Source organism: Anas acuta, chromosome 5 (genome assembly GCF_963932015.1).
Source record: "Anas acuta chromosome 5, bAnaAcu1.1, whole genome shotgun sequence".
NCBI classification, from domain to species: domain Eukaryota; kingdom Metazoa; phylum Chordata; class Aves; order Anseriformes; family Anatidae; genus Anas; species Anas acuta.
Window position 1 is genome coordinate 64,290,486 of NC_088983.1, and position 26,358 is coordinate 64,316,843.

A 26,358-nucleotide genomic window follows, 5' to 3' on the forward strand; every position below is an offset into this window, starting at 1 on the left:
TGCATACTTTTACGTAGATCTTTAAATTAAAAACATCTCATTAAGAAAAATCTTACACCATAGTAGATGTTTGCATTTAATACCGCCTCTTTGCATTTTAACATTTTGTCTACGGGTTCAGAATACAGACCAATATTACTAATAATTAATATTACTAAATAATTATTAATTGATAATTATTTAAATTACCAAATAGTTAATAATTAATATTACTGATAATTAATAATTAATATTACCAATCTTCTTTTCAAACTTAATGCAGTTTTATACCTTTTTCAGTGGACAGTCTTATATATACTACCAGCATAAGCAGGGTCTGACAACAGTGACACTTTTTTTTTTCTTTTTTTTTTTTCAAAACACTTTTAGAGTGGAAAGTACAGGAAAATGGAGACATTTCTTAAATTTCCAGCAAAGTTCTGCCAAAAGAAAACCCAAGAAATGTCCCACATAATTAATTTAAATCGAAGAAATAAATTCCATGGCCCATTTCATAAACTTCTTTTATTTAACAAACTTCTTTTTCTTTCCTTTGGTATACCAATTCATTTGTAGTCTTAGCTCTTTGCCAATAGATGTCTGATTTTTTTAATTTTTTTGCTGGTTATAAAGGTGCTACTTCTATATACTCTTTAATTGCAGGTTTGTAAAAATGTGAAATTAAAAACCCCTCATCCACATGAAAAACTAGGTACGTTTTTTTTCGTTGTTGTACACTTAACAGATGGATTTCAAAACACAAAATACCTGTATATAAAAAGGAAGATAGTGCACTTTAAGCTTATAACATTCCATTTTCAAATCCTCCGTCCAATAATCAGTAACACTGTTCTTCTGCAGCCTTCTCCTAAATAGGCATGACCCTTGCATTGTAAAATAAACAAGACAGCAATATTTGACTCCTTGTCAAATATGCAGCAAGTGAAAGTCCAGTATGTTCTTGCCTTTTACCTATTTGAATATTGTCGTTCACAGTTGTTCAAAAATTGCTAATTTGTCAGTACATTTTGTAAGGCTAGATTTACAACAGCATTTTTGCAAAGGTGAGAATATACAGTATATACAGAAGACATTGACTCAGTCCTTGCAGTGGTGTCTATTATCTATGGGAAATATAACAGCAGTTATAGTTCTATGACTGATTAGTGGAAGATGAAGCTTCTGCTTCTGTTGGTTTCTGACCTTCCTTAGGTGTTTCTGGCTTCACCTCTTTACCGATCTCCCTACTTTTACTGCGATCTTTCCGATCTTTTCCTCTTTCACGATCTCGATCTCTGTCTCGATCGCGCTCTTTTTCCCTGCTTCGATCCCGGTCTCGGTCTCTGTCACGATCTCTGTCTCTGCTTCTTGATCGTTCTCTGTCACGTTGGTTTCTGTCTCTGTTTTTATCCCATTCTTTGTCTCTGTGTCTCTCCCAGTCCCTGTCTCTGTTGCAGTTTCTGCCACGGTCTGTTTCCCAAGGTCTGCCATGTTCTCGATCCCTTCGTCTTTCCTCAAAGGGTCTGCTTTGTCGATTCTCTGCTTGCTGAGGCTCTGGCTGATCTAAAACCTTGTCTTTACTTCCTCCTTCGTATCTCTCTCTCTGTCTCCCTTCAAATGTCTGGCCTCTAAATTCAAGATTTTTGCCTTCTCGGAAGTCAGATCCTGACCACTGTCCTTCTGACTCGGGCCCTTGCCCAGGAATACCAGAAAGAGGTGCAGACGGCCCAGCTTCCTCCCACATCTCCTTTCTGTGGCCTGGTGGATGACTGGGAAGGTCCAGGAGTGGTCTTGGGGTTGGCTTCATATTTTGTGGCGACTGTGGTCCATGCTGCGTAGAAAATAAGGAAGGAATGGGGCCCTTTTGACTTCCAAATCTTCCAGGGGCAGATCCTCTTTGTCCATCGTTATTTGGAGAAACATGCTCTTCTGAGAACTGTGGCGCTGGGCCTCTAAAATTAGGTCCATGAGGTCCTGCGTGTGCATTGAGCATCAGTGGTGCTGGAGGTCCTCCTTTCTGCCCAGACAAAGAAAACGGACCTCCAGCTCGGTTCTCCTCAAAGTGCTGTGGGAGAGGTCCACCCTCACCCTGAACTGGTGGAGATTCAGTTTGTTCTACAAATTGATGAGGCTGAGGGTTTCTTTGTTCTTCGTATTGCACCGCAGAAAGACCCCTGTCTGGTTCAAAGTGACCAGGTCCCTTTTCCTGAGAAGTAAACATTGGATTTGCCTCGTTTGACCAGGATACTTTGTGCATATCTTGCAAAGACTGACTGTCATTAGATGTGGAGAAATTAGGCTGAAAAGACGTACTTGGAGGTGTCGGAAGCAGCACTTTACGTAAAGGCCTGGATGTAGAAGGTTCTGCAGAAACTGCTTGACTCACATTTTCCAAAGTAACTTGAACAGTATTTTCAAATTTGCTATTAGGTGCCTCTTTTTGGAGCACTGCAGGAGGCTTTTCACTGGAAACCCAGTTATCACCACCGTAACTAAGCTGAGTAGCAGGAATTAAAGTTTTATCTTCCTTACCAAGTGAAGTCTGCAAAGTGTTTGGAAAACTCGCTTGAGGGTCACAGCTCTGGTTTAAAACTTGTGCTTGCTGATTGGAAGATGAAGGTAAATCTACTTTTTGCGCAGCCTGTTGGTCCTGATGGAACAATTCAGTCTCTATTAGGGAAGATTTTGGTGGAGGTGACATTAAAGCATCAGACACCGAGAAGTGAGCCACTGAAACACCAACAGCTGCTCGTTGTTGTCTGAGGGCTTCTTCTTGCTCCTCAGTTTGTCGTTTCTGCTCTTCTAGTTGTTTGTTTAATTCTTCTAACATTTTTTGCAGTTCCACCAAGGATGAAGACGCAGATAAATCTGGCACATACGAGGCAGGTGTTTCCACGGAAGTGTTTTTAGTGTCTGTATACATTTTGTTAGGTAAATCATCAACCGTAACTTTTGCTTCCTCCAAGATAGTTTTGTCTTCCAGATCATAGGCCTCATCCTTTAGTTCTGCTGTGTTACTGGGCTTCTCCACACTATACAGTTTTTTGCTTTCACCGGTCTGCATTTCAAAAGCTTTCTCTGGATCATATTCTTCTTTGGGATCGTATGGCCTGTCATCCTCCTCATCTTCTATAGCTTTGTCTTTTGACATCTGTCCAAACTGTTGTACAATGGGATCTAGCAAAGGAACAGCTGACACACCTCCATCCACAGCTGCTTTAGCTTCCTGATTTGAAGACTGGACAGTTTCAGTCTCCTTAGCAAGAGGTTCAAAAGTCTTCTTTTTACCAAAAAGTGTCTGGTGGATGTACTCAAGAGGTGTGGTAGTTTTTGAGGATGAAGAATGCATAGCAGTAGCACTTGTAGAAGCGGTAGCTGAAACTGGTGGTGGTACAGTACTTGTGGTTCCACTCTTAGTCGAGGACGGTATTTTTAATACTGAAGGTGTGACTGATGAGGTTTCTGGAACGGGAAGTGGGGGTGGAGGTGGAGGAGATCCAGGTAGTGTTGTACTTACAGCTGAGTCTCCCGAATACAGTGTGTATTTCGGAGTTTTCTTTTCTTGTGAAGAAGCTACTGGCCCCTTAGAGTACAGCGATGTTTCTGTTTCCTCTTGCACCTGAATTCGGCTGCGCTTTTTCTCTATTTTGTCTGTATCCATGGTAGTAGCAAGACGCTTCCCTTTCTGACAGATAACCAATCCAAGAATTAAATTTGGACGTGAAGACTCGAGACCTGAGAGGAAACACAAAGATTGCATATGTAAAAAAACTACTATTTTTTATCTGTGTTCTCAATAGGAACTTATCATTTTATATAATGGCAGCTATGAGTCATAACAGTAACAGTTCTTCTAAATTTCGTGCAGTGACATTATCCCATAAGCCTATGTGTCTATATTTAATTACTATTTATATAAATTTGTATACAGTAACTAAAAATGTTTTAATTCTTTCCCTGATATTTTTTGAATATTGCAGTAACAGGTGAATCTTACTGAAAGATGTCCTTGTAAATGTCTCTGCTGTTCAAAAATTAAAGAAAGTTTTCCTATTTTTGTATTATTACTTTCTACTTATTATTGTCCACTTCCTCCCCCAATCAAATATTTCCTTTCTAAATGCTTTGCAAATACCTTATATACACAGAGATACTGATAAGTGAGAAAACCTGGACAAGCAATCTAACTTTCTGTAGGGCTACGTTGGAATTGAAGAACTAGAAATAAAGAGAAAAAAACTAATGCTATTAAAACAAACAAACAGACAAACAACGACAACAAACACTTCACTTTCTGTTACAAAGAAAGCACGAGGCATTGTTAAACTTAATAATTACATTTCTGTTCTAATCTGTGCTAAAATACCGGACTGACATTTACACCATTCCATCAAGGTGACTTTTAACACTGTTGTAGAATTGAGTTTGATGCCACAGACCCTTCCCTAAGTAAGAAATGTGAGCAGAATTACTCCATTGTGAAAGCTTCAGGCTTGAATCCCTGGAGAAGCACTTCCAGAAATGACCGGAAAGTTTCCCATAAAGAGGAAAAATGCAAACAGCTGAAGGTCCGTTTCACATTATTGTATTCCTTCCTTGTACATTCACATTTCCCACAGGCACTCGTGGAAGACAAATACAACCAGAATAAAGAGCAGGGAATAAATCCTTTAACATACAGTCAGTGGCAAATGTAGAAAAAACATATAAAGAGAGGATTTTAACTTCTGGATTTAGTGACTTGAGATCCTCATTTGGGAGCCATATTAATATTTGCATCCAGCAAGGAACCAATAATAGAGAAATGAAACTAACAGCAAAGAGATTTACTGTGGTTATACGATGAGGACTCTAAAACCTACACTGTCCCTTATATTCATGACCCTTAAGTAAGAGTTTAAAAGAGGTGTAATATATGAATTTATGTATATCTTTAGTCTCTTACTAAACAAAACCAACTGCTCACTAAGGAACAACTTATAAATAACTAATTATTGCCACTGAAAACTTCTTGATACCAGCAAAAACCCAAACTTCCCATAGTTGCAGATAAATTCTATTTGCCATTACCAGTCATAAGTATGAACCTTTGCTGAAACAACTGAATTCAAAGTTTTAAGGGGGCTCCTAAATTTACTATCTTATGAGAAAATTACATCAGCTGTTTTTATTTGTATAGCTGAAATTATATTCACGTACGCTAAGAAAGAATTAAATGAGGTAAGCCTATTTCTTAAGTTCAATGTGAGGTTTCCTCAGCAAGAGGATTATAACCAGGTAAATCAAGACGATGACTTCTTCAACACAGCTTCATTAAGCATAAAGATTTCATTAAGCAGTAACCTGCCTAAATTCTGAAATTCTGTGTTCTTCTGACTGTGACTGGTAATAGTGCAGCACGCCTGTTTTAGCCACATAATGGAGAGACCAGCAAAATCTGGTTACTCACTAGAAGGTCTTTGCAAAAAGACAGAAAAAATTGGGGCCAATGCAAAATCTACTTGAAGTTTCCTATCAGAAGCAGCTCTCATTTTAAGTATTTGGAAAAAAAATAACACTGAAATTTGATTGAATGCATTCTAGCTCCACAGCTGATTTCAGATTACTTCAAAGTTCAGTGTTTGAGTTTTACATAGTTCTGTGGTTGAGAGGATGTTGGCCATGCTGGTTTAAATAAAATTCTATTTTTCATTTAGTAGCACATAGTATTTCCTACTTGTACATTTAAAATTCAGTGCCAAGCTTTTTCCTCCAGATCTAGTATTTCAGTATTTTGTGTTGCCAATTTTCACTTTCTTCCATGGTTAGAAATATATATATATATACACACGAATTATAAATGCATCAAGAAAATGACCTAGCTATACTAACCAAAACTAAGACTTGCTTATAATTTAGTTTGCTTATAATTCTATACAGATTGCCCTTGTGAGAGGGCAGGGACGGCAAGATGTACAACGAAAGGAGGCAGGACAGGAACTAAACAAGTAATTATCTTTGGTGAATCTAAGATTATTTGGAAAGGATCACAAATCCTTGATTCACCCAGTTAAAAACTCCTTTCAACCCACTGCCTAAAAGCAATCCTAGCAATTCTGATCACTATAGTTTACTACCCCAGATGAAGTTACATTAATACATAACATCAGGGCATAGCTCAAAAGACAGCTTACTTGGGAAGACTGTGTACACTCTGAAGAGACTCAATAGTTAGGTATGATTCACTCTGAGTGACTGCTTTACATTTTTTCTTTATCAGCATGTGAGTAACGACTCCACATTTGGTCAGCATCGACCCGTGCAGAGGATCTCTCAAATCTGTGTTCACCCTAAAACTCCTCGTAAGCATTCACTGTTCTTCTGTCGTTAACGTATTGGTTATCTGCCCTTCTGCAGAGACCTGTGATTTATCCAACTAGTCACAACATGCATCTCAAACACTGACTAATTGAAACGAGCAGGTTTCAAAAATCTATTGGACTGTGTATCTAAAATTAACAGCAAAAAGATAGAAAAACAGTTCTGAATCCCTGTAAGAGACAGAGATCATCGCTAATAAAATCAGAGTAAAACTTAAACACACGTTCAAGATAAATTCCAAAGCTAAATTAACAACGGTTATAACTGAATCTGTTTAGTTTGGTCAGAGAAGAAATCCATTAAAATTTTACATTTTGATACTGTAGTTTTCAACAGATGCCTAACCCAGTTTCTAAATTCATTCAATCCAAAGCGATCACACAGTAAGTGCTTCTTTTGGATGGAAATATACAGCCAGACCAGCACTTCAAAGCTCAGTCCCATTCCATTTCCATATCCGTAAATAGGTTTCAATATCCATAAATAGGTTAAGTGCCTAATTTTAGGTAATAACTAAATGAAAATGTTGGCTGCAGTCTCCAACTATTGCTCAATAACTATCTTTCACAAGCAAGCATTTTAAGTGCTGCAAGCTATGTTAGTAGCTTTTGATGCTAAATTATTTATAAAATATTGTTAAATGCATTCTGCATTTGAAGACCACGATGGTGTTATCAAGTTACATCCTGTAATTAAATCTATTTAAACAAGATGTATTAAATATTACTATGGGATTAATATTTTTTTTCCGTTAAATACGTTTTTTATTTTCATGAAATCAGTTTTGCAGTATTTATCTACGTAATGGCCACATATTGTCCCTACCATCCGCAGCTGCTAGGAAGTTAACTGTACCACTAAGGATACATCCCTAATTTCTGTACACTGATGGCAAAACTTAGGGAACAGACCTATGCCACACTTTTAACTGCAGAGACCAATACAAGCAAAGCTGTAATCATTATCAACACGCCGTTTAAATACTTGTCCCAGTTAATTGTGAAAGCATGATTGAAAACTATCAAGTTGGTGTATCTGGATTCAGTGATAGAGATCACTTCCACCGCTGTAACACTGCTGCACATTACGGTGCATTTGCTGAATGGGAGTGGCTGACATCAAAAATATGTTGTTCTACTACTGCTGCTTTCCATACTGGTATGAGTACTCTAAATATCTTGAAGAGATTTCATGCCTTCATACTTAAAAACACTTCCAAGCTTAAACTAACGGAAGAGATACTGCGGCATGCCCTCTGCTGATACACTTTTTAAATTAAAATTCTTCTATTTTAAATATGTATGGTACCCGATACATTGCCAACATTGCCAATAAATCCCTCCATAAGTGCGTCTTCCTAGTGCTAATAATGACTGATTATACCTTTTAATTTTTTTTCAAAAAGTGTTTTCAGATCTACAGATGAAAGTGCTAAATAGTGTTGTGTGTATGTGAAACGAGACAAACAAATTCACATACAGTAAACTACCAAGAAAAAAAAAAAAACACAATGCTGAACATCCCACCAACAGATAATATCTGGTAATAAATATCTGAGGTGGTTGAAGTGAATAAATGTGAATATCCTTCCATGTTCCTCTATATCACCCATGACAAAGTTTTGTAGATCTTCTAGGCACTACAGCAGGTCAGAGGTCCTCAGTTGTGTTCCAAATCCAGTCCATCAGAAAACAGGATTCATAACAGATTCATAATCCGTATGCACCTGATGGAGCTGGTTGATACAGCTGGAATATCTTCCAGCTAGGACTTCTGGAGTGATGGGATTATTGTCCTCCCCCTCCTCCCGCCCCCAGTCATATTTATCAAAGTATCTTACACTGTCATGTTTTTTGAGTACTTGCTAAACTCTATTTGAAGGTACACACATTTAAGGAGACAATGACCACTTTCCCAAAAATATCTTTATTGGGTATAAAAAACAGTAAATTCCATCAGATGTCAGTAACAAGTATGTATTACAAGTCTTTTACGCTGCGGTATTAATACATGCCTGCAAGTGTTTATACCTATGTTTCTTCTGGGCAATTACCTCCAGTTTTGAAAGAACTTTTCCTATTTACATTTTGTAAAAACCAGCCTGACATTCCTCATTTTTATACTAATACTAACAAGTCTGTCTACTTTTGCCAGGCCTCCACTTTAAAAGCTTCATTTGAAATGAAATCTACAACAGAAATATAAAAGATAATGTACAAGGACAGCCTATGTTTGCTCAAGAATGCAAGGAGGGGAAGATCATTTAAATGCTTCCCTAGAGCAGGTTAAGACAGGCTCAGAGCGTATGAGAAAAATCTTGTCCAAGAACACAAAGCAAGCGCCCTTTGCAATTTCATGCAGGAAAGAAGAGTATTTTCCTAGCATTACATTACTTGTTGGTGGTGTTTTTTTGTTATTGTTTTTTAAGTCGTATGCCATTAACATGTGAAAACCTGGCCAGGCAGAACACACCTCTGTTTATGAATATAAGCCCTGAGAATGCTTCATTGAGTTTAGTCCTAAACTTGTATTTGGGTAGCAGAGGACAGTCAGCTTGTCAGAAAGGTCAGCTCCTTACATGTTTTAATGTGTAATTATTTTGCGCTGTTTAGTATTTTGCAAACCATCCTTACAACAATGCAGTATTGCCTTCATTGTAACGTGTAGCTCTTAAGCTCCTCAACCTGTTACTCTAGATGAAAAAAGGTACTTATTTGGAAACTAAGCATATGCACCGCCTCCATCCTCAGATGAAGGTGACTTCAAATTTTGTAATATAAAGGTGTTTCACATCTGAATTCATTCTCATTTCTTCTGTTTCCATGTTCAGTGCACAAAGATGGAGCAAATTCAAGCCATACATTACTGCTGATAACTCTAACTAAAAATAGAAGAGCGTAATATATACCAACCTATACCACCTACTGTCTGCCACCTACGCAAAAGGAATTTGCCTGCTCCCAGGCAAACCAATGTTCTGAAGTCAGTGATTTGTCTGGAACTTGATCCAGGTAGCACAGAATATTTCAGACCCCGTGTACATGCATATTGCATGCACAGCGTAATACATACCATGAGATAACAACAATGTAGTGAAACCATAAACGTTACCTTTGTCTTCAGAGATTTCTTGACTGCTCCGTGGGATAAGAGTCTCCTATGTGATTTAGGGGACAGCACATGGCTTGTAGGGACCTAAAACTTGGTGGATTTATGGGTTGTTGAAAGTAGGGTCGGTTGAATGTTCTCATAATGTTTGCTTGTTTGTCTCAATATAGTGGCTGTTCTATGTACTCCATTTTATGGGTAAACAAATCCTCCTAACAGCAGAGATTTATCTTGTTGGAAAGGCTATGTGAGTTTCAGACCATGGCACCTTGAGATGATTGACTTTGCAATTTTTTCCTATATGCACACTTTTAAAATCTTTTTATAAAATTATATATTTTTTAATTATGCTTACATTAAACATTCAAAACCAATTGGTCTCTGATTTACTCGTTTTGTAATTTTACCTAGCAGTTAACCTCCCCTAAATTTTGTGCTTACCTGGTCCCTTAAAGGGCAAGAGGTTGGAAGGAATTGGGTCCTTAGAACTCAGTGGGATCAGGTAGAGATTCTTGACATGTCTGTTGTTATTAGTTACAACACCAAAACAACGACGACTGCTAAAATAGGAGTAGAGAGAGATATAGGCAACTTCTTCTTCTTCTGTGGCAGGATGGAAACGAATCAAACGAATCAAAAACAATTCCTGAAATACAAAATCAAAGTGGAAAAATTCAACCTGTAACACATCAGCAAATAAAATCGTTTTCCACTTTCATCCAATATAGGATGAAAGTCTGGAGCAGCTTTAAACCAAGATTTAAGAAAATACTGTCATTCAATTGGTAATATTAAACCAGAATCAATTTTGTCATTTTCAGAAAGACCAACTATTTACGTATCTCACATCAAGCTACACCTCTTTAGGTTCAGAATATTCAAATAATTAGGAAAGAAATGGAAAATTCTTAGATTATATTTGCATACCGTGCTTCATTTTTACTAAATCCATCAGGGTTTTAGTAGTAAAATTTATTACATAGACTTACTAATAATTTCCTAGTCTTTTAAAATTGAATTTCTATCTTCAGTAACTGAATAAATAGATTGTTTATATTCAATCATTAAAAAACAATAGGTTGTATGAATGTTTAACTACTACACAGGGGAAAGACGATTGGCAGCTCAACAGGCAAACCGGTTTCTTCAATAAATCAAAAATTTCAATGGAATAAGTGGTAGCAGTAGTTTTCCAGGTGTGATCGACATCAATATAAATTAGTAACAAGGAAATTCTATCAAAAGCCGCTGTGTATTTCTTCCTGGTTTTCCAAAGGATTTTAAGTAAATACCTTACAAAGTGAAGATTTGAGTTTGCCAACATAATCCCAGACTGCCTTCGGTGAGATCTTCCCACCAATATGAATCGTGTCTGGTAAATCCTAAACAAGAAGCATTACATGGTCGTATAAGAAAAGGAAAGAGAGGCTACAGTTTTGAACCAGCACAGATTGCCCCATCCCAGTAGCTTAGGCGATAATACAGTACTATGTTTTACTAAACTTGCACATATACATTCCTAATTTCAGACAGGCTGTTTCCAAAATGCAAGGAGTTCATTATGGCATATTACTGGAAGGCTGGCAGTACACACAAAACAGAAAAAGCACTGCCTGACGAAGATAGCAGTGGAAGGTCAAATACTTTTGTATGCCTATCAGCCGATTCTATTTGTTAGCTTTGCTTTTACAGGGAACCTGTTATATGTAGTATAGCTTTTATCGACGCTTTCAATTTATCTGAAATTTTTGCACCCATATGAATTCTAGTTAGCTTCCTGTCATGATGACAGTGAAACCTGTTCTAGCAAAAACAACAAGAGAGCCACCAACCCTCCTAAGAAAAGACCTAAACTACACGCCTGAAACCCTCAATCACAACAAATACACTTCTTCAGAGAAGTTAAGAAACTGCTCAGTTGTTTCATCACAAGCTGTCATACTACCTCATTAGTTGAATGTACACCCTCCCAAAATATAAAAGCAGTTGCATCAAAGTTAATCAAAGCATGATATTTTTAATAAATGGCCAAACTTTTCTAATAGATCACATCAGTGATCCATCCATCTGTTTGTGAGCAGAACAAGGCATCTCTTTCAAAACACATGCTGATGATGCTTCTCGTCAAAAACTGATCTTGAAATCAAGCTATTATTCTATGTTAGATACTAACATATATATAAACATATTAACAGACATGAGAATTCTTCACAAATACGTGAGGAATTTTTTTAAAAGGCTTTCTCTCCTCCCCCCTGCCTCAGGCTACTGTTCCTATTACTAAAGGAGATTACTAAAGGGATGCAATTTTTTTTTTTTGTTACACGTCCAATATAACAACATACACAGTGACCCCAGCCTTTCTAACAACAGGAACTGCAATACATTCTAAACGCATAAACATGTCAGTGCTAACCTCACTAAGATAATCAAAGCACCCGGAGACAGGATATGCTTTAGCGATAAATTTGGCCACACTCTGCAGATTAATAAATCCTTTCCAAATGGTGTTGAGGCGAGAGAGGAAGAGAGAAGTGTCGCTACCTTGAGGTGAGCGTGGCTCAGCAACACTGCAAAACAAATCCAAAAGAGAAACGTTATAGAGCACAGTAAGAATGCTTCCTTCTTCTTCTTTTCTTCCCTCCTCTTATTGATCAATTACTTTATTTTAAAAAAGCAAGTAACAGAAGCCTTAGTAAATGCTTTGTTAATGTTTTCCACTTTCATCCAATATAGGATGAAAGTCTGGAGCAGCTTTAAACCAACCCTCACAAACACTTAATATATTTGAATGCACATGCAGATTTAAAGTCAAATATCTTATAAGTTTTATTTATCTGTTAAAACACATTGAAGAATTTTTACTGTCAATATATCACGATGCTCAGAAAATTTTACCAACTAGAGAAGTTAAACAAGGAGATGACAAATTAAAAATTTAAAGTTCAGGTAATCGCATTTAAAGTTGAACATGCCTTTTGATTATTGGCAGGGGAGGGTAAGAAGCAAAGGGGGACAAACACACTGAACATAGCGAGACCAGAGATTCAGTGGCTTAGCTTACTATTAAATATACACACCTGATATTGGGTGACTGATGAACAGCTAAGTATCTTGGATCTGGTGAGGACGATGGCTTTGTTAATATTGATTTGGGGACAGTCATAACTGGTTTTGACATTTCCTGCTTTGTCTCCCCTGTTAAAACTTCACCAGATGCAGTACCAGAACGCAGGGCTGTCGTCGTACTACCAGAGGAGCCGCTCATTGGTGTTCTAGGCTCTCGGCCAGAAACTGTTACAGTTGTGACAACTGCACCAGTGCAAGAGGCAGGAAAAGTCGAAGGTTCTTCAGATGAAGTATCTGTGTTGCCATGGCCTTGGGTTGTAGGGATGTAAGTTCTTTCTAAGCTTGACTGGGAAACTGTTTCTGCTGCAGGTGCAACTTCGGTTTCCTCTGTGTTTTCAGAGGCGGCCTCTTTAGCAGGCTCCGCTGCTGCTGCTGGTGCAGAACTTTCATATTTTTGCTGAACTTCTGGTTTAGATTTTGACACTGCTTTTTTAGCAGAAGCCATTAATTTTATCTTCTTCGGTGGTAATTCATCTTCAGATGCTGAAATCTGACCTACAAAATTAATTTTAAAGTGTTTTTGATTACTGTTTAACAATGAAAAGGTCTGAAGAGAAAAACAAGTAAGCAAGCAATGCTCTTAATAATTCTTTTACTTCAGACAAAGTCAACACTGTAGATACCTGTACAGATTTTGCAGTTCAGGTCAAAAAGATGGGCTCGATGTTCATTTCTTGCATCCTTCAACATACTGCTAAAAACGTCTAGAGAAGGAGCACTATTTACATTTTGTACAGTTTGGGTTGACTTCTGCTGCTCCTGGAAATGAACAAACACAGAAAACATTCTGGTTGATTGCTAAATTCAATCATAAAAAAATACTTTTGAAACCGTTAATTCCGGTTCTTTAAAAAGATATTAAGGGCTGTGCAGAACTACTGCTCTGAGCAGCACTTACAAAAAGATGGAATTTTGAACTATTCTTCCCCTTTTATCATTTGTTTAAGAATATCATGTCAAACAGAGTTCTCAAATAGTATTTGTCCTCATTTCATTTCATGTAATTCTGAAGTAGATACTATCACATTAACTGCTTCCTGAGAATACAGAATTGTAATACTGATCACATTTTTGGGGGGGAAAACAATTGGCTAAGATTTTGCTGTAAACTGAGGCAAAGGTCTGAAAAACACGCATCATCTGATATTTTAGAAGCACATGCGATATATGCCCGATATTAGGTTGTTGCATTCCTTCAAACCAAAAGGAAAATGCTCATAGCACACCTACTAGGTGATATTCTTACAGTTCATTGAAACAACCTGCATTTCTGATACAAAATTTGAGGCCCTAGTTAGCATTTATCTCCCTTGGCACCTCCATGCTAAAGCAATAGCTAATACTTACATCAGAATCAGACACCGGGGGAGAATCTTCCATATTTACATCAGGCACTTGTTCCCGTTTTACAGCTGCTTTCTTGATCTCGTGTGATTTGTTTCTTGACTCTAACATCTGAGAGAAACAAAAACACTTTAGTAACAAGTCTGCATACTGATTTTATAATTTTATTTTGTATTTTCTTATCAGTTGGCTAGTGGAAGAGAAAAAGCTTACGTTATTCATATTTCATTAGGAAGAAAACAATATATTAATTATGGGTGGTAAGGGCTGGTGAAGTTACTGTTAGTTCATATCTAAGGACACACTGGAGAATTGTATTGCTTACCGCTTTGGCTGGTTTCTCCTTCCATACAAACAGTTCTTTAGATAAAAGTTCTTCGGGTTTCATTCTCACTAGTTTTGACACTGAGATTTCTCCACGAAGAACACGATGAAGAAGTCCCTAAAAAAAACAAACAAAAAACACACTTTGTTGCCATGCTGAATAACTTAAGCAACTAACATGATTTGCAGTGCTGGACTGTCAAAACCCTTTCAGGTTTCTTAATTCCCTATTAAAAATGCCAGTTAATCCTAAGAAAACTTAGCACGGTGCAGCAACCAGAAACTAATGATGAAATCATCATGAAGTATGAATTTTCCACATTTCCATAAAATATACTATCAATTCTACTGAACAGGAATTTCGAGAGGTGAACTGCCACTCCTGTTTCATATCTATAGTAGAATTTTTTTTAAAGAAATTACGTTGTCTAGTCACTATTCCCATCTGCACCAGCTTCTTTTTCCTTTAAAAGATAAATTATCATGTACACAAGTGGTCTCCCATACAAACCACAGAACGTCACAGAAGAAAAACATTTATTTTTTTTCTAAGAATGCCATTCAATAAACAAATATTTCGCTACAAAGGCCAATCTTAATAAATACACACGATCCAACTGGACTTCCATTCCAACTGGATTATTTAATATTTGAATGGCTTTAAAACAATTTTGTAGAGCATAATTCATAAGTCTCTCTCTTGAAACTACATATTGATGTATTATTTAAAAAACAGAATATATTTCAGTACGTTTACTGTTTAAGTAAATTCCAAACCTGATTTTTTGGGTCCTCGAGATCGAACATGATGCTACGGTATTTACTCTTGTATCGGTTGTCCGTAACTTGAAACAAATTAAACACCTCCTTTTCAATATTGAGTGCTACTTTCCCTACTTCACTCTCTGTCATGACCAGATCATCACTTTCATTGACTCTGTTAAAAACAAGAAAGGGTATGCGCATTTACGTTAGGCACAAATTCTTCAGGCAGCATTCATAAAAACTAAATTTTCAGAGGAAGGAGTTAACCCCGCTTTTATTCACTCAGTGAGGACTTCCTTAAAACACATTTCAAAGCCAAAGTCTATCTCAGGACCTCAAAATGTCAACAATGGCAACCTTTTGCTACTGTCTACAGAAGACCACGGAAGACAGCCTTAACGAACTGAAGCCAGGTCAGTCCTTACAAATCCTCCTACTCATGACACTGCAATTAGTTTTTTGTTGTTGTTTTTTGTCATGAGCTACTGAGGGAGCTAAAACACTTCAGTTTTAATCTTAGACCCTCCACTGTGAACAGCATTTCTATTTCAGAGACACTACCAGAGCACAGTGGCCTAAGTCTTGACAGCTGACAAGAGCTTTAATATTTGTGGGACAATGTTTCAGCTTTTTTTTTTTTTAAGAAAAAAAAAAAAAGTAATACAGTTGCTAACTTTGGGAGAAGAAGGAACCTCTGCCTCAGCAAGCCCTTCCAACCTTTCACTGTGATATTCCCTACACTATGCTTCGTACAACCCCTACATCTCCAAACACCACCATTGCCAGATATCAGCTTCAGGTCACCTGCATTATAAACATCTCTATGCTGTGATTTAATTCTTCAACTGTAATTGTCTCTCACTACAAATGGGATAGTGACGTTTTTTTAAAGGCTTTTTCACATGCCCAATTATTTGGCATCAGATTTTTTATTTTTAATAAAGCTCTAATGCTAAAAATACTTGTAGTAATTTCTAGCACAAATTAAATCCCTTAGTAGCACTTAGCAAGAAAGAAACAAAACTCTGCAGGCTAACGCTTTACTTCTAGTTGTAGTTTCCTATATAAAATAAGTGCTTTGAATTCCCACCCACCTCTTCCATAACATTTCTTTTAGGGACTGACGAATATATTGTCGAATCTGCGAGTTGGGCTGCGACTGGATAGGGCTAGCTTGTGTTTTTGCTTGACTACTTCCAGATGCAGTAGAAACGGAAGACGGCGAAGGCCTTTTGAGTCCTCCAGCCAAACTGGATGCAGCTAGTTTTTTGGAAACTGGCGAGTCATGAGAAGAAGCTGCTTGTTTTGAAGGAACGCCGCCTGTTGAGGGCGATGGTTTCTTGGGAATTTCACCTTTGAAACTCCCAGCAGGTTTAAGCGTCTGCTTCATTAGTGATGTGCTAGACATGGAAGGGGACTTCTTTGGAGGAAAATTTTTAGTGAGGGAAGATGCATGTTTCTCCACCATAGATGCTGAAGCAATAGCTTTCTTTGATGCCCCTATAAACTCTGTCGCTTTATCTTTGTTTCTCTTCTCTTCCTTTTGAGCTGTTAAAACAAAGAAGAAAATGCAGTATTAAATGCTTAACATTATAACTTCCTGTTTATGAAGACCAGCTGTCAACCTATAAGGAAGTCTGTGAAATACCTCTGGAGAACTACCAAGTATATAATTTAAGCCATTCATTTTTAAAGCCTTTTTAAAAAATGTGTAAAAGTTGACTTTTTTAAGAAGAAGTTTGCCTTTGATCCTGCAGAGAGCACTTCTCAGAGACTGTCGGAAGAGTTTAAAAGAGTTGCATTTTGGTTGTAAAGGTTGAAAATCTCAGTCACGAGCTATGCAAGAAAATTAAATAAAAAAAAAAGACACCACCTTCAAAGATTCCTGAGTTGGACTTCATGATTAAGCTTCAAAACAAACAAACAAACAAACAAACAAACATTTTCACAAAGTCTTTAAAAAAAAAAAAAAAAAAAGCAACACAACCCATATCTCACATTTAAGCAGAAATCCTCGCTCCAAACTTTCTACTTTAAGGAGCAAGCAAAGAGAGTCAAGTTAAACAACAAATCAATTGCTTAAAATTTTAAATATACGTTCAAGCCATTTGGTTGCTAGTATGAGTATCACACTCTCGCTATAAACTATCAGATCTTCTCATTTACTTTCCAGTTAAACTCTAGATTTAATACTATAATATTTAATAATTAAATATTAAAACCATTGCTCAAACTGCGGCTATTTAATTCCCACCAACTATTCCATTCACAATATCCAAAACTGCCATTTAATGTTTTTTCTAACATCAATATATTGACAATACACATAATGCACAAGAAAATTTACAAATTACAAGCGAAGACTCCATATACTGAAGTTATAATTGCACAGGACTTTAAAAACAAGCATTTCTGTAGGTTGCATTTCACCTGTCCACATTTTGGCACTGACGGGAACAGTTCAGCAAAACGTAATAAGCCAAAACACACTCTCCATCCAGCAAACGTCATGTGCTCCACTTCAGTTTGCCAGAAGTATCGTTTACAGGACATCAGAGTTACCGTGAGCAGAGTTACCGTGACACATTTGTTGTGAAAGCACAACGGTTCCGAGGGAAACCAAGAAACAACTCCTGAGATGAAGTTGTTCTGATTAGAAAAGCTAAAGTTACTTCCCCAAAAGTCTTTTTTCTCCTCATAAATCTGCATTTGACTACTGACCAGTTTGTGATTTCTTAATTTTTTAATTATTATCTGATGTTTTTAGCTAGCAAGGTCTTGTAATCAGAATTAGCCCCAATTTGATTACTGTTTAAAAATGAAAAGGTCTGAAGAGAAAAACAAGTAAGCAAGCAATGCTCTTAATAATTCTTTTACTTCAAAGTCAACAATGTAGATACCTGTACAGATTTTGCAGTTCAGGTCAAAAAGATGGGCTCGATGTTCATTTGTTGTATCCTTCAACATACTGCTAAAAACGTCTAGAGAAGGAGTACTATTTACATTTTGTACAGTTTGGGTTGACTTCTGCTGCTCCTGGAAATGAACAAGCACAGAAAACATTCTGGTTGATTGCTAAATTCAATCATAAAAAAATACTTTTGAAACCGTTAATTCCAGTTCTTTAAAAAGATATTAAGGGCTGTGCAGAACTACTGCTCTGAGCAGCACTTACAAAAAGATGGAATTTTGAACTATTCTTCCCCTTTTATCATTTGTTTAAGAATATCATGTCAAACAGAGTTCTCAAATAGTATTTGTCCTCATTTCATTTCATGTAATTCTGAAGTAGATACTATCACATTAACTGCTTCCTGAGAATACAGAATTGTAATACTGATCACATTTTTGGGGGGGAAAACAATTGGCTAAGATTTTGCTGTAAACTGAGGCAAAGGTCTGAAAAACACGCATCATCTGATATTTTAGAAGCACATGCGATATATGCCCGATATTAGGTTGTTGCATTCCTTCAAACCAAAAGGAAAATGCTCATAGCACACCTACTAGGTGATATTCTTACAGTTCATTGAAACAACCTGCATTTCTGATACAAAATTTGAGGCCCTAGTTAGCATTTATCTCCCTTGGCACCTCCATGCTAAAGCAATAGCTAATACTTACATCAGAATCAGACACCGGGGGAGAATCTTCCATATTTACATCAGGCACTTGTTCCCGTTTTACAGCTGCTTTCTTGATCTCGTGTGATTTGTTTCTTGACTCTAACATCTGAGAGAAACAAAAACACTTTAGTAACAAGTCTGCATACTGATTTTATAATTTTATTTTGTATTTTCTTATCAGTTGGCTAGTGGAAGAGAAAAAGCTTACGTTATTCATATTTCATTAGGAAGAAAACAATATATTAATTATGGGTGGTAAGGGCTGGTGAAGTTACTGTTAGTTCATATCTAAGGACACACTGGAGAATTGTATTGCTTACCGCTTTGGCTGGTTTCTCCTTCCATACAGACAGTTCTTTAGATAAAAGTTCTTCGGGTTTCATTCTCACTAGTTTTGACACTGAGATTTCTCCACGAAGAACACGATGAAGAAGTCCCTAAAAAAAAAAAAAAAAACACACTTTGTTGCCATGCTGAATAACTTAAGCAACTAACATGATTTGCAGTGCTGGACTGTCAAAACCCTTTCAGGTTTCTTAATTCCCTATTAAAAATGCCAGTTAATCTTAAGAAAACTTAGCACGGTGCAGCAACCAGAAACTAATGATGAAATCATCATGAAGTATGAATTTTCCACATTACCATAAAATATACTATCAATTCTACTGAACAGGAATTTCGAGAGATGAACTGCCACTCCTGTTTCATATCTATAGTAGAATTTTTTTTAAAGAAATTACGTTGTCTAGTCACTATTCCCATCTGCACCAGCTTCTTTTTCCTTTAAAAGATAAATTATCATGTACACAAGTGGTCTCCCATACAAACCACAGAACGTCACAGAAGAAAAACATTTATTTTTTTTTCTAAGAATGCCATTCAATAAACAAATATTTCGCTACAAAGGCCAATCTTAATAAATACACGCGATCCAACTGGACTTCCATTCCAACTGGATTATTTAATATTTGAATGGCTTTAAAACAATTTTTTAGAGCATAATTCATAAGTCTCTCTCTTGAAACTACATATTGATGTATTATTTAAAAAACAGAATATATTTCAGTACGTTTACTGTTTAAGTAAATTCCAAACCTGATTTTTTGGGTCCTCGAGATCGAACATGATGCTACGGTATTTACTCTTGTATCGGTTGTCCGTAACTTGAAACAAATTAAACACCTCCTTTTCAATATTGAGTGCTACTTTCCCTACTTCACTCTCTGTCATGACCAGATCATCACTTTCATTGACTCTGTTAAAAACAAGAAAGGGTATGCGCATTTACGTTAGGCACAAATTCTTCAGGCAGCATTCATAAAAACTAAATTTTCAGAGGAAGGAGTTAACCCCGCTTTTATTCACTCAGTGAGGACTTCCTTAAAACACATTTCAAAGCCAAAGTCTATCTCAGGACCTCAAAATGTCAACAATGGCAACCTTTTGCTACTGTCTACAGAAGACCACGGAAGACAGCCTTAACGAACTGAAGCCAGGTCAGTCCTTACAAATCCTCCTACTCATGACACTGCAATTAGTTTTTTGTTGTTGTTTTTTGTCATGAGCTACTGAGGGAGCTAAACCACTTCAGTTTTAATCTTAGACCCTCCACTGTGAACAGCATTTCTATTTCAGAGACACTACCAGAGCACAGTGGCCTAAGTCTTGACAGCTGACAAGAGCTTTAATATTTGTGGGACAATGTTTCAGCTTTTTTTTTTTTTTAAGAAAAAAAAAAAAAGTAATACAGTTGCTAACTTTGGGAGAAGAAGGAACCTCTGCCTCAGCAAGCCCTTCCAACCTTTCACTGTGATATTCCCTACACTATGCTTCGTACAACCCCTACATCTCCAAACACCACCATTGCCAGATATCAGCTTCAGGTCACCTGCATTATAAACATCTCTATGCTGTGATTTAATTCTTCAACTGTAATTGTCTCTCACTACAAATGGGATAGTGATGTTTTTTTAAAGGCTTTTTCACATGCCCAATTATTTGGCATCAGATTTTTTATTTTTAATAAAGCTCTAATGCTAAAAATACTTGTAGTAATTTCTAGCACAAATTAAATCCCTTAGTAGCACTTAGCAAGAAAGAAACAAAACTCTGCAGGCTAACCCTTTACTTCTAGTTGTAGTTTCCTATATAAAATAAGTGCTTTGAATTCCCACCCACCTCTTCCATAACATTTCTTTTAGGGACTGACGAATATTTTGTCGAATCTGCGAGTTGGGCTGCGACTGGATAGGGCTAGCTTGTGTTTTTGCTTGACTACTTCCAGATGCAGTAGAAACGGAAGACGGCGAAGGCCTTTTGAGTCCTCCAGCCAAACTGGATGCAGCTAGTTTTTTGGAAACTGGCGAGTCATGAGAAGAAGCTGCTTGTTTTGAAGGAATGCCGCCTGTTGAAGGCGATGGTTTCTTGGGAATTTCACCTTTGAAACTCCCAGCAGGTTTAAGCGTCTGCTTCATTAGTGATGTGCTAGACATGGAAGGGGACTTCTTTGGAGGAAAATTTTTAGTGAGGGAAGATGCATGTTTCTCCACCATAGATGCTGAAGCAATAGCTTTCTTTGATGCCCCTATAAACTCTGTCGCTTTATCTTTGTTTCTCTTCTCTTCCTTTTGAGCTGTTAAAACAAAGAAGAAAATGCAGTATTAAATGCTTAACATTATAACTTCCTGTTTATGAAGACCAGCTGTCAACCTATAAGGAAGTCTGTGAAATACCTCTGGAGAACTACCAAGTATATAATTTAAGCCATTCATTTTTAAAGCCTTTTTAAAAAATGTGTAAAAGTTGACTTTTTTAAGAAGAAGTTTGCCTTTGATCCTGCAGAGAGCACTTCTCAGAGACTGTCGGAAGAGTTTAAAAGAGTTGCATTTTGGTTGTAAAGGTTGAAAATCTCAGTCACGAGCTATGCAAGAAAATTAAAAAAAAAAAAAGACACCACCTTCAAAGATTCCTGAGTTGGACTTCATGATTAAGCTTCAAAACAAACAAACAAACAAACAAACAAACATTTTCACAAAGTCTTTAAAAAAAAAAAAAAAAAAAGCAACACAACCCATATCTCACATTTAAGCAGAAATCCTCGCTCCAAACTTTCTACTTTAAGGAGCAAGCAAAGAGAGTCAAGTTAAACAACAAATCAATTGTTTAAAATTTTAAATATACGTTCAAGCCATTTGGTTGCTAGTATGAGTATCACACTCTCGCTATAAACTATCAGATCTTCTCATTTACTTTCCAGTTAAACTCTAGATTTAATACTATAATATTTAATAATTAAATATTAAAACCATTGCTCAAACTGCGGCTATTTAATTCCCACCAACTATTCCATTCACAATGTCCAAAACTGCCATTTAATGTTTTTTCTAACATCAATATATTGACAATACACATAATGCACAAGAAAATTTACAAATTACAAGCGAAGACTCCATATACTGAAGTTATAATTGCACAGGACTTTAAAAACAAGCATTTCTGTAGGTTGCATTTCACCTGTCCACATTTTGGCACTGACGGGAACAGTTCAGCAAAACGTAATAAGCCAAAACACACTCTCCAGCCAGCAAACGTCATGTGCTCCACTTCAGTTTGCCAGAAGTATCGTTTACAGGACATCAGAGTTACCGTGACACATTCGTTGTGGCAGCAAAACGGTTCCGAGGGAAACCAAGAAACAACTCCTGAGATGAAGTTGTTCTGATTAGAAAAGCTAAAGTTACTTCCCCAAAAGTCTTTTTTCTCCTCATAAATCTGCATTTGACTACTGACCAGTTTGTGATTTCTTAATTTTTTAATTATTATCTGATGTTTTTAGCTAGCAAGGTCTTGTAATCAGAATTAGTCCCACAGCCCCATCTGCAGAGAGCTATGTGCTTCCCGGGAAGGATGCAGAAATTCAACTTTGGTTAATTTCACCACAAACCAAATGGACCCTTTTGGTCTTCCATACCTGCTACAGTGAGAGCAGACATTATCAGGAAGGGTCTAACAACCGATTTTTCTCAGACTTGAGGGGGACAAAGGTAGGGAGCACCCTTCTGAAGCCCAGTTCGCCCAGTTCAAGAAATCCTATAACAGCATACTGTTTGAATAGAAATACACCTCAGAAAGGGGAAGATTTGGATTACCTAAGAAACAATGTCACTACTCATTTCTGAGTGAAACAGCCTTCCCACCTTTGCCGGTCGTTAAATTCTGTTAGACGCTGAGCATTTGTAGTAGGCACCTCCAGCAGAACGCAAGCTTGTAACGAGCTGCACTACACTGCCTCTTACTGCCAGCATGTTTCACCACCAATACACAAGCTGGTGGTTAAGATGAACCATAAAACCGATGCTGTACCTGAATTTTCATAAGGCTAGGCAGAGAAGCAGGTGCTAAACATTGCCTGGAATACAAAGTGAAGAGGAGGATGCAGAAGCACTAGCTATGTGGATCCACTGTGAGTGGATGCCTTGCTAAAGCTTTCTGAGGGAAAATTATCTGAAGTGTAAGATGAAACACACTACATTAAATCATTCCAAAGAGCGTGAAGATCTTACTAGAGATTAAACTTCTTGTTCACCCACTGTTCCCGTACTTTTCCCTAGGGACTGGTCTCAAGTACTGACAAACTGAACACAAACCCGGGGGATGTTGAGCTGGACTCACACGGACTTCTCTTCTGTTTCTAGTATCTCCCAAAGCCTACCCCACTAACCTTACACTATCCGTCAGGAGGCATTGAGCTATCCCAGGAAGGAGAACAGGGATCAGAAACTATCAGTGACAGTTTCAGTTTGGTCTAATGAGGCACCTGGAACTTAATACACTGAGGTAAAAAGCTGAACTACTTTGAATGAACAGTCTTGAAAAGCTAGAAGATGAATATCCAAAATATGTGTACAATAAGGTTGTGAGAATTTCTCTACTTCTGGTTCCTGGTTTATCTTCTGCCCAGACTTGTCTCTTCAGGCCGGTGGGACAGCGCACCTCTGTCTCACTACGGAGCGGCAGGACAGCACAGCTCAGGGTTCAAAATGACCACAGTACAATTCGGTCCTCGGTGCTATGATTTTAGTTCTTTTGGGTTGCAGCAGAAGTACAAAACATGAAATACTAAGCTTACATTCCGTACTTACAGTTTTATCATCTGTTCAAATTAGTTAACAAGCACGCTGATAGAACTAAGAACAGCAGTTAAGATATTGTGTGTATAAAAAATATATCCGTGCCCCAAACCTTCCTGTGTTCCAACGGCTATATCATGCTAAAACTATATACATGTAAAATAAATAAATAAATGGCACTAGCACAAAGGTAGATTGAAGTTCCCAGGGTTGATAGGCAGCAGCATCAGTATGGGTTCAAGAAGAAAGATGCACAAGCATCCTTTATTCTGCCAGTTCACGTCATGGCTATTTTGAAATGTTTCTACAGTAGAGCACAGAACTCAATGCTTCTTTAGCCAACAGAAAATGAGCAGATATTTCAGCCTCATGGAAGTCTAACAGTCTCACAAACTAAAATACTACTTTATAATTACAACTGTCTACCTAACTACTTGCTGGCAGGGATTCTGCATGTAGCAAAAGATACCTACACTACATAGGCTATTCGGTGTTTCAGAACACCTGTGAAGTACTTTCTCAAATCTGCAGGACACCTCACTACATTTGAAGGATAGTGAAGTGGTGTGTGTGTTTTGACAAAGTATTGAAGGTACTTACATCCTACTGTAGTGGGTTTACGTGGCAAGGTTTTGGTAGCAGGGGGTCATAGGGGTGGTTTCTGTGAGAAAGATCTAGAAGCCGCCCCATTTTTGGGAAGGGCCCCATTGTTTTCCAGAGCTGAGCCAATAAGCGATGTTGTTTTGCGCCTCTGTGAGAGCATATTTAAGACAGGGAAAAAACGCTGCGCCACACAGCAGCCGGGAGAGTCAAGGGAGTGAGAAACAGCCTTGCAGGTGCCAAGGTCAGTGTAGAAGGAGGGGGAGAGGTGCTCCAGGCGCCGGAGCAGAAGTCCCCTGCGGCCTGTGGTGAGGACCATGGTGAAGCAGGATGTCCCCCTGCAGCCCATGGAGTACCACGGTGGAGCAGGGTTCCACGCTGCAGCCCGTGGAGGAGACCACGGTGGAGCAGGTGGCCCTGCACCGACGGAGGCTGCCGCCTGTGGAAGACCCCTGCTGGAGCAGATTCCGGGCCAGACCTGTAGCCCGTGGAGAGGAGCCCACGCAGGAGCAGGTGACCTGGCAGGAGCTGCTGCCCGTGGGGGAGCCAGGTTGGAGCAGTTTTCTCCTGAGGGATGGACCCCATGGTATGGACCCGTATCTGGAGCAGTTCTGGAAGAGCTGCTGCCTGTGGGAAGCCCACGCCGGATCAGTTCATCAAGGACTGCATCCCGTGGGTGGGACCCCACAGCACAGGGAACGAGAGTGACCGAGAAGGAGCAGCAGAGAAGAAGTGCTGTAGACTGACCATAACCCCCATTCCCCCATTTCCCCTGCGCCGCTCGGGGGGAGGAGGTGGAAGAGGGTGGAGGGGGGGGAAGGTGCTTTTGGTTTCTTTCCTTTGTTTCTCACTTCTCTCACTTATTAGTAATGAGCAATAAATCTTACTATCTATCTTCTTATGCTGAATCTGTTCTGCCCGTTACAATAATCATTGCGGGATTTTCTTGACCTTATCTCAACCCTAGAGCCCTTTTCACATATCTTCTCCCCAGTCCTCTTTGAGGAGGGGGAGTGAGAGAGCGGCTGTGGTGGAGCTCGGCTGCCCACTCGAGCGGAACCATGACACCTACATATGTTAACAACCTCATCTTAAAAAAAAAAATAAAACACCCTCATATCCCATTTTGACTATGACAAACTGGATAGGCCCTGACAGATTTTTTTGGTTTACTGACAGGATTAGTGTTCTGCCAGACAATCCAGCTGCACCAACTCACGCTGTCCTTGCACAGCTCTTGTATCCAATGCACAGGAGGGCAGGAGCACACAGCCGAGCGCGGGGAAGGAGCAGGACTGCCTCTTCTGGCAGCAGCTCCCCAGTCCATTGCCTCAGCTGCAAGGCGAGCATGCCCCCCAGCCAGCACCATCTTCTGATGGGCGCTGTTTCTGGTGCGCGTTTGGAAAAGTTACCAGAAGTGAGTACTCTTTTCAGAGAGCAGTATGCCAACACAGGAGGGTCCCCGCCGCCCCTTCAGCCCACCCCAGCGCTGAGGGGACCGAAGGCTCCCCCCGGGCAGCTCCAACCCCGCAAGGCCCACCGAGGAGCCGCCGCCAACAGCCCCCCTCCCGGCGCCTGCGCCCTGAGGGCGGCTTCGCCAACCGCCATGAGCGGCGGCTCGGCCCCTCGCCGTCCTGCCGGGCACCATCGGGCTCCGAGCCCCGCAGGGACGGGTGCTGAGCCCTCCTTGCTGGTCCCGGCTTCGAGGGCTTTGCGTTTTGTTTCAGTTTAGGCTGTGGAGAAAGCGGCGGGGTGGGCGCGGAGAGCGCGGTCCGTGAGGGAACGGCGAGGGGAAGGAAGGGGAGCGCTGAGGGGAGGAAGGGCTGCAAAGGTTTTAAGTTTATTGTTTGGTGTTTTTTTTTTTTTTTTTTTTTTTTTTTTTTTTTGCTTTTTTTCCGCGTTAAGCCTCCCCATTCGATGCGAATGGTGCAGGAATGCATCGCCTAACACGAGTCGGAGAACCTCAAAGCCTTCGCTGAGGGAACCGCAGCCGC

At 38.8% G+C, this 26,358-nt stretch overlaps 1 protein-coding gene across 1 annotated transcript; it reads right to left on the reverse strand.

The window, feature by feature from the left end:
• Positions 1-1,132: 1,132 nt before the first annotated feature.
• LOC137858047 (death-inducer obliterator 1-like) lies at positions 1,133-26,012 on the reverse strand. The gene is made up of 16 exons (XM_068685439.1): positions 25,940-26,012; positions 20,814-21,267; positions 19,731-19,890; positions 18,956-19,072; positions 18,634-18,741; positions 17,910-18,045; positions 16,104-16,557; positions 15,022-15,181; positions 14,246-14,362; positions 13,924-14,031; positions 13,200-13,335; positions 12,528-13,071; positions 11,864-12,017; positions 10,740-10,829; positions 9,889-10,093; positions 1,133-3,714 (listed from the first exon to the last, which is right to left on the reverse strand). The coding sequence occupies exons 1-16, from the start codon at positions 26,010-26,012 to the stop codon at positions 1,133-1,135; spliced, it is 5,598 nt and encodes a 1,865-aa protein (XP_068541540.1).
• Positions 26,013-26,358: the final 346 nt, after the last annotated feature.

Coding starts and splice junctions, on each gene's coding strand:
- LOC137858047 (XM_068685439.1), bottom strand. CDS start 26,012: ATGGTGCCCGGCAGGACGGCGAGGGGCCGAGCCGCCGCTCATGGCGGT. Junction 16,558..17,909: donor GAACTGCAAAATCTGTACAG/GTATCTACATTG, acceptor TTGTTTTAACAG/CTCAAAAGGAAGAGAAGAGA. Junction 15,182..16,103: donor AAAGAAATGTTATGGAAGAG/GTGGGTGGGAAT, acceptor TGTTTTTAACAG/AGTCAATGAAAGTGATGATC.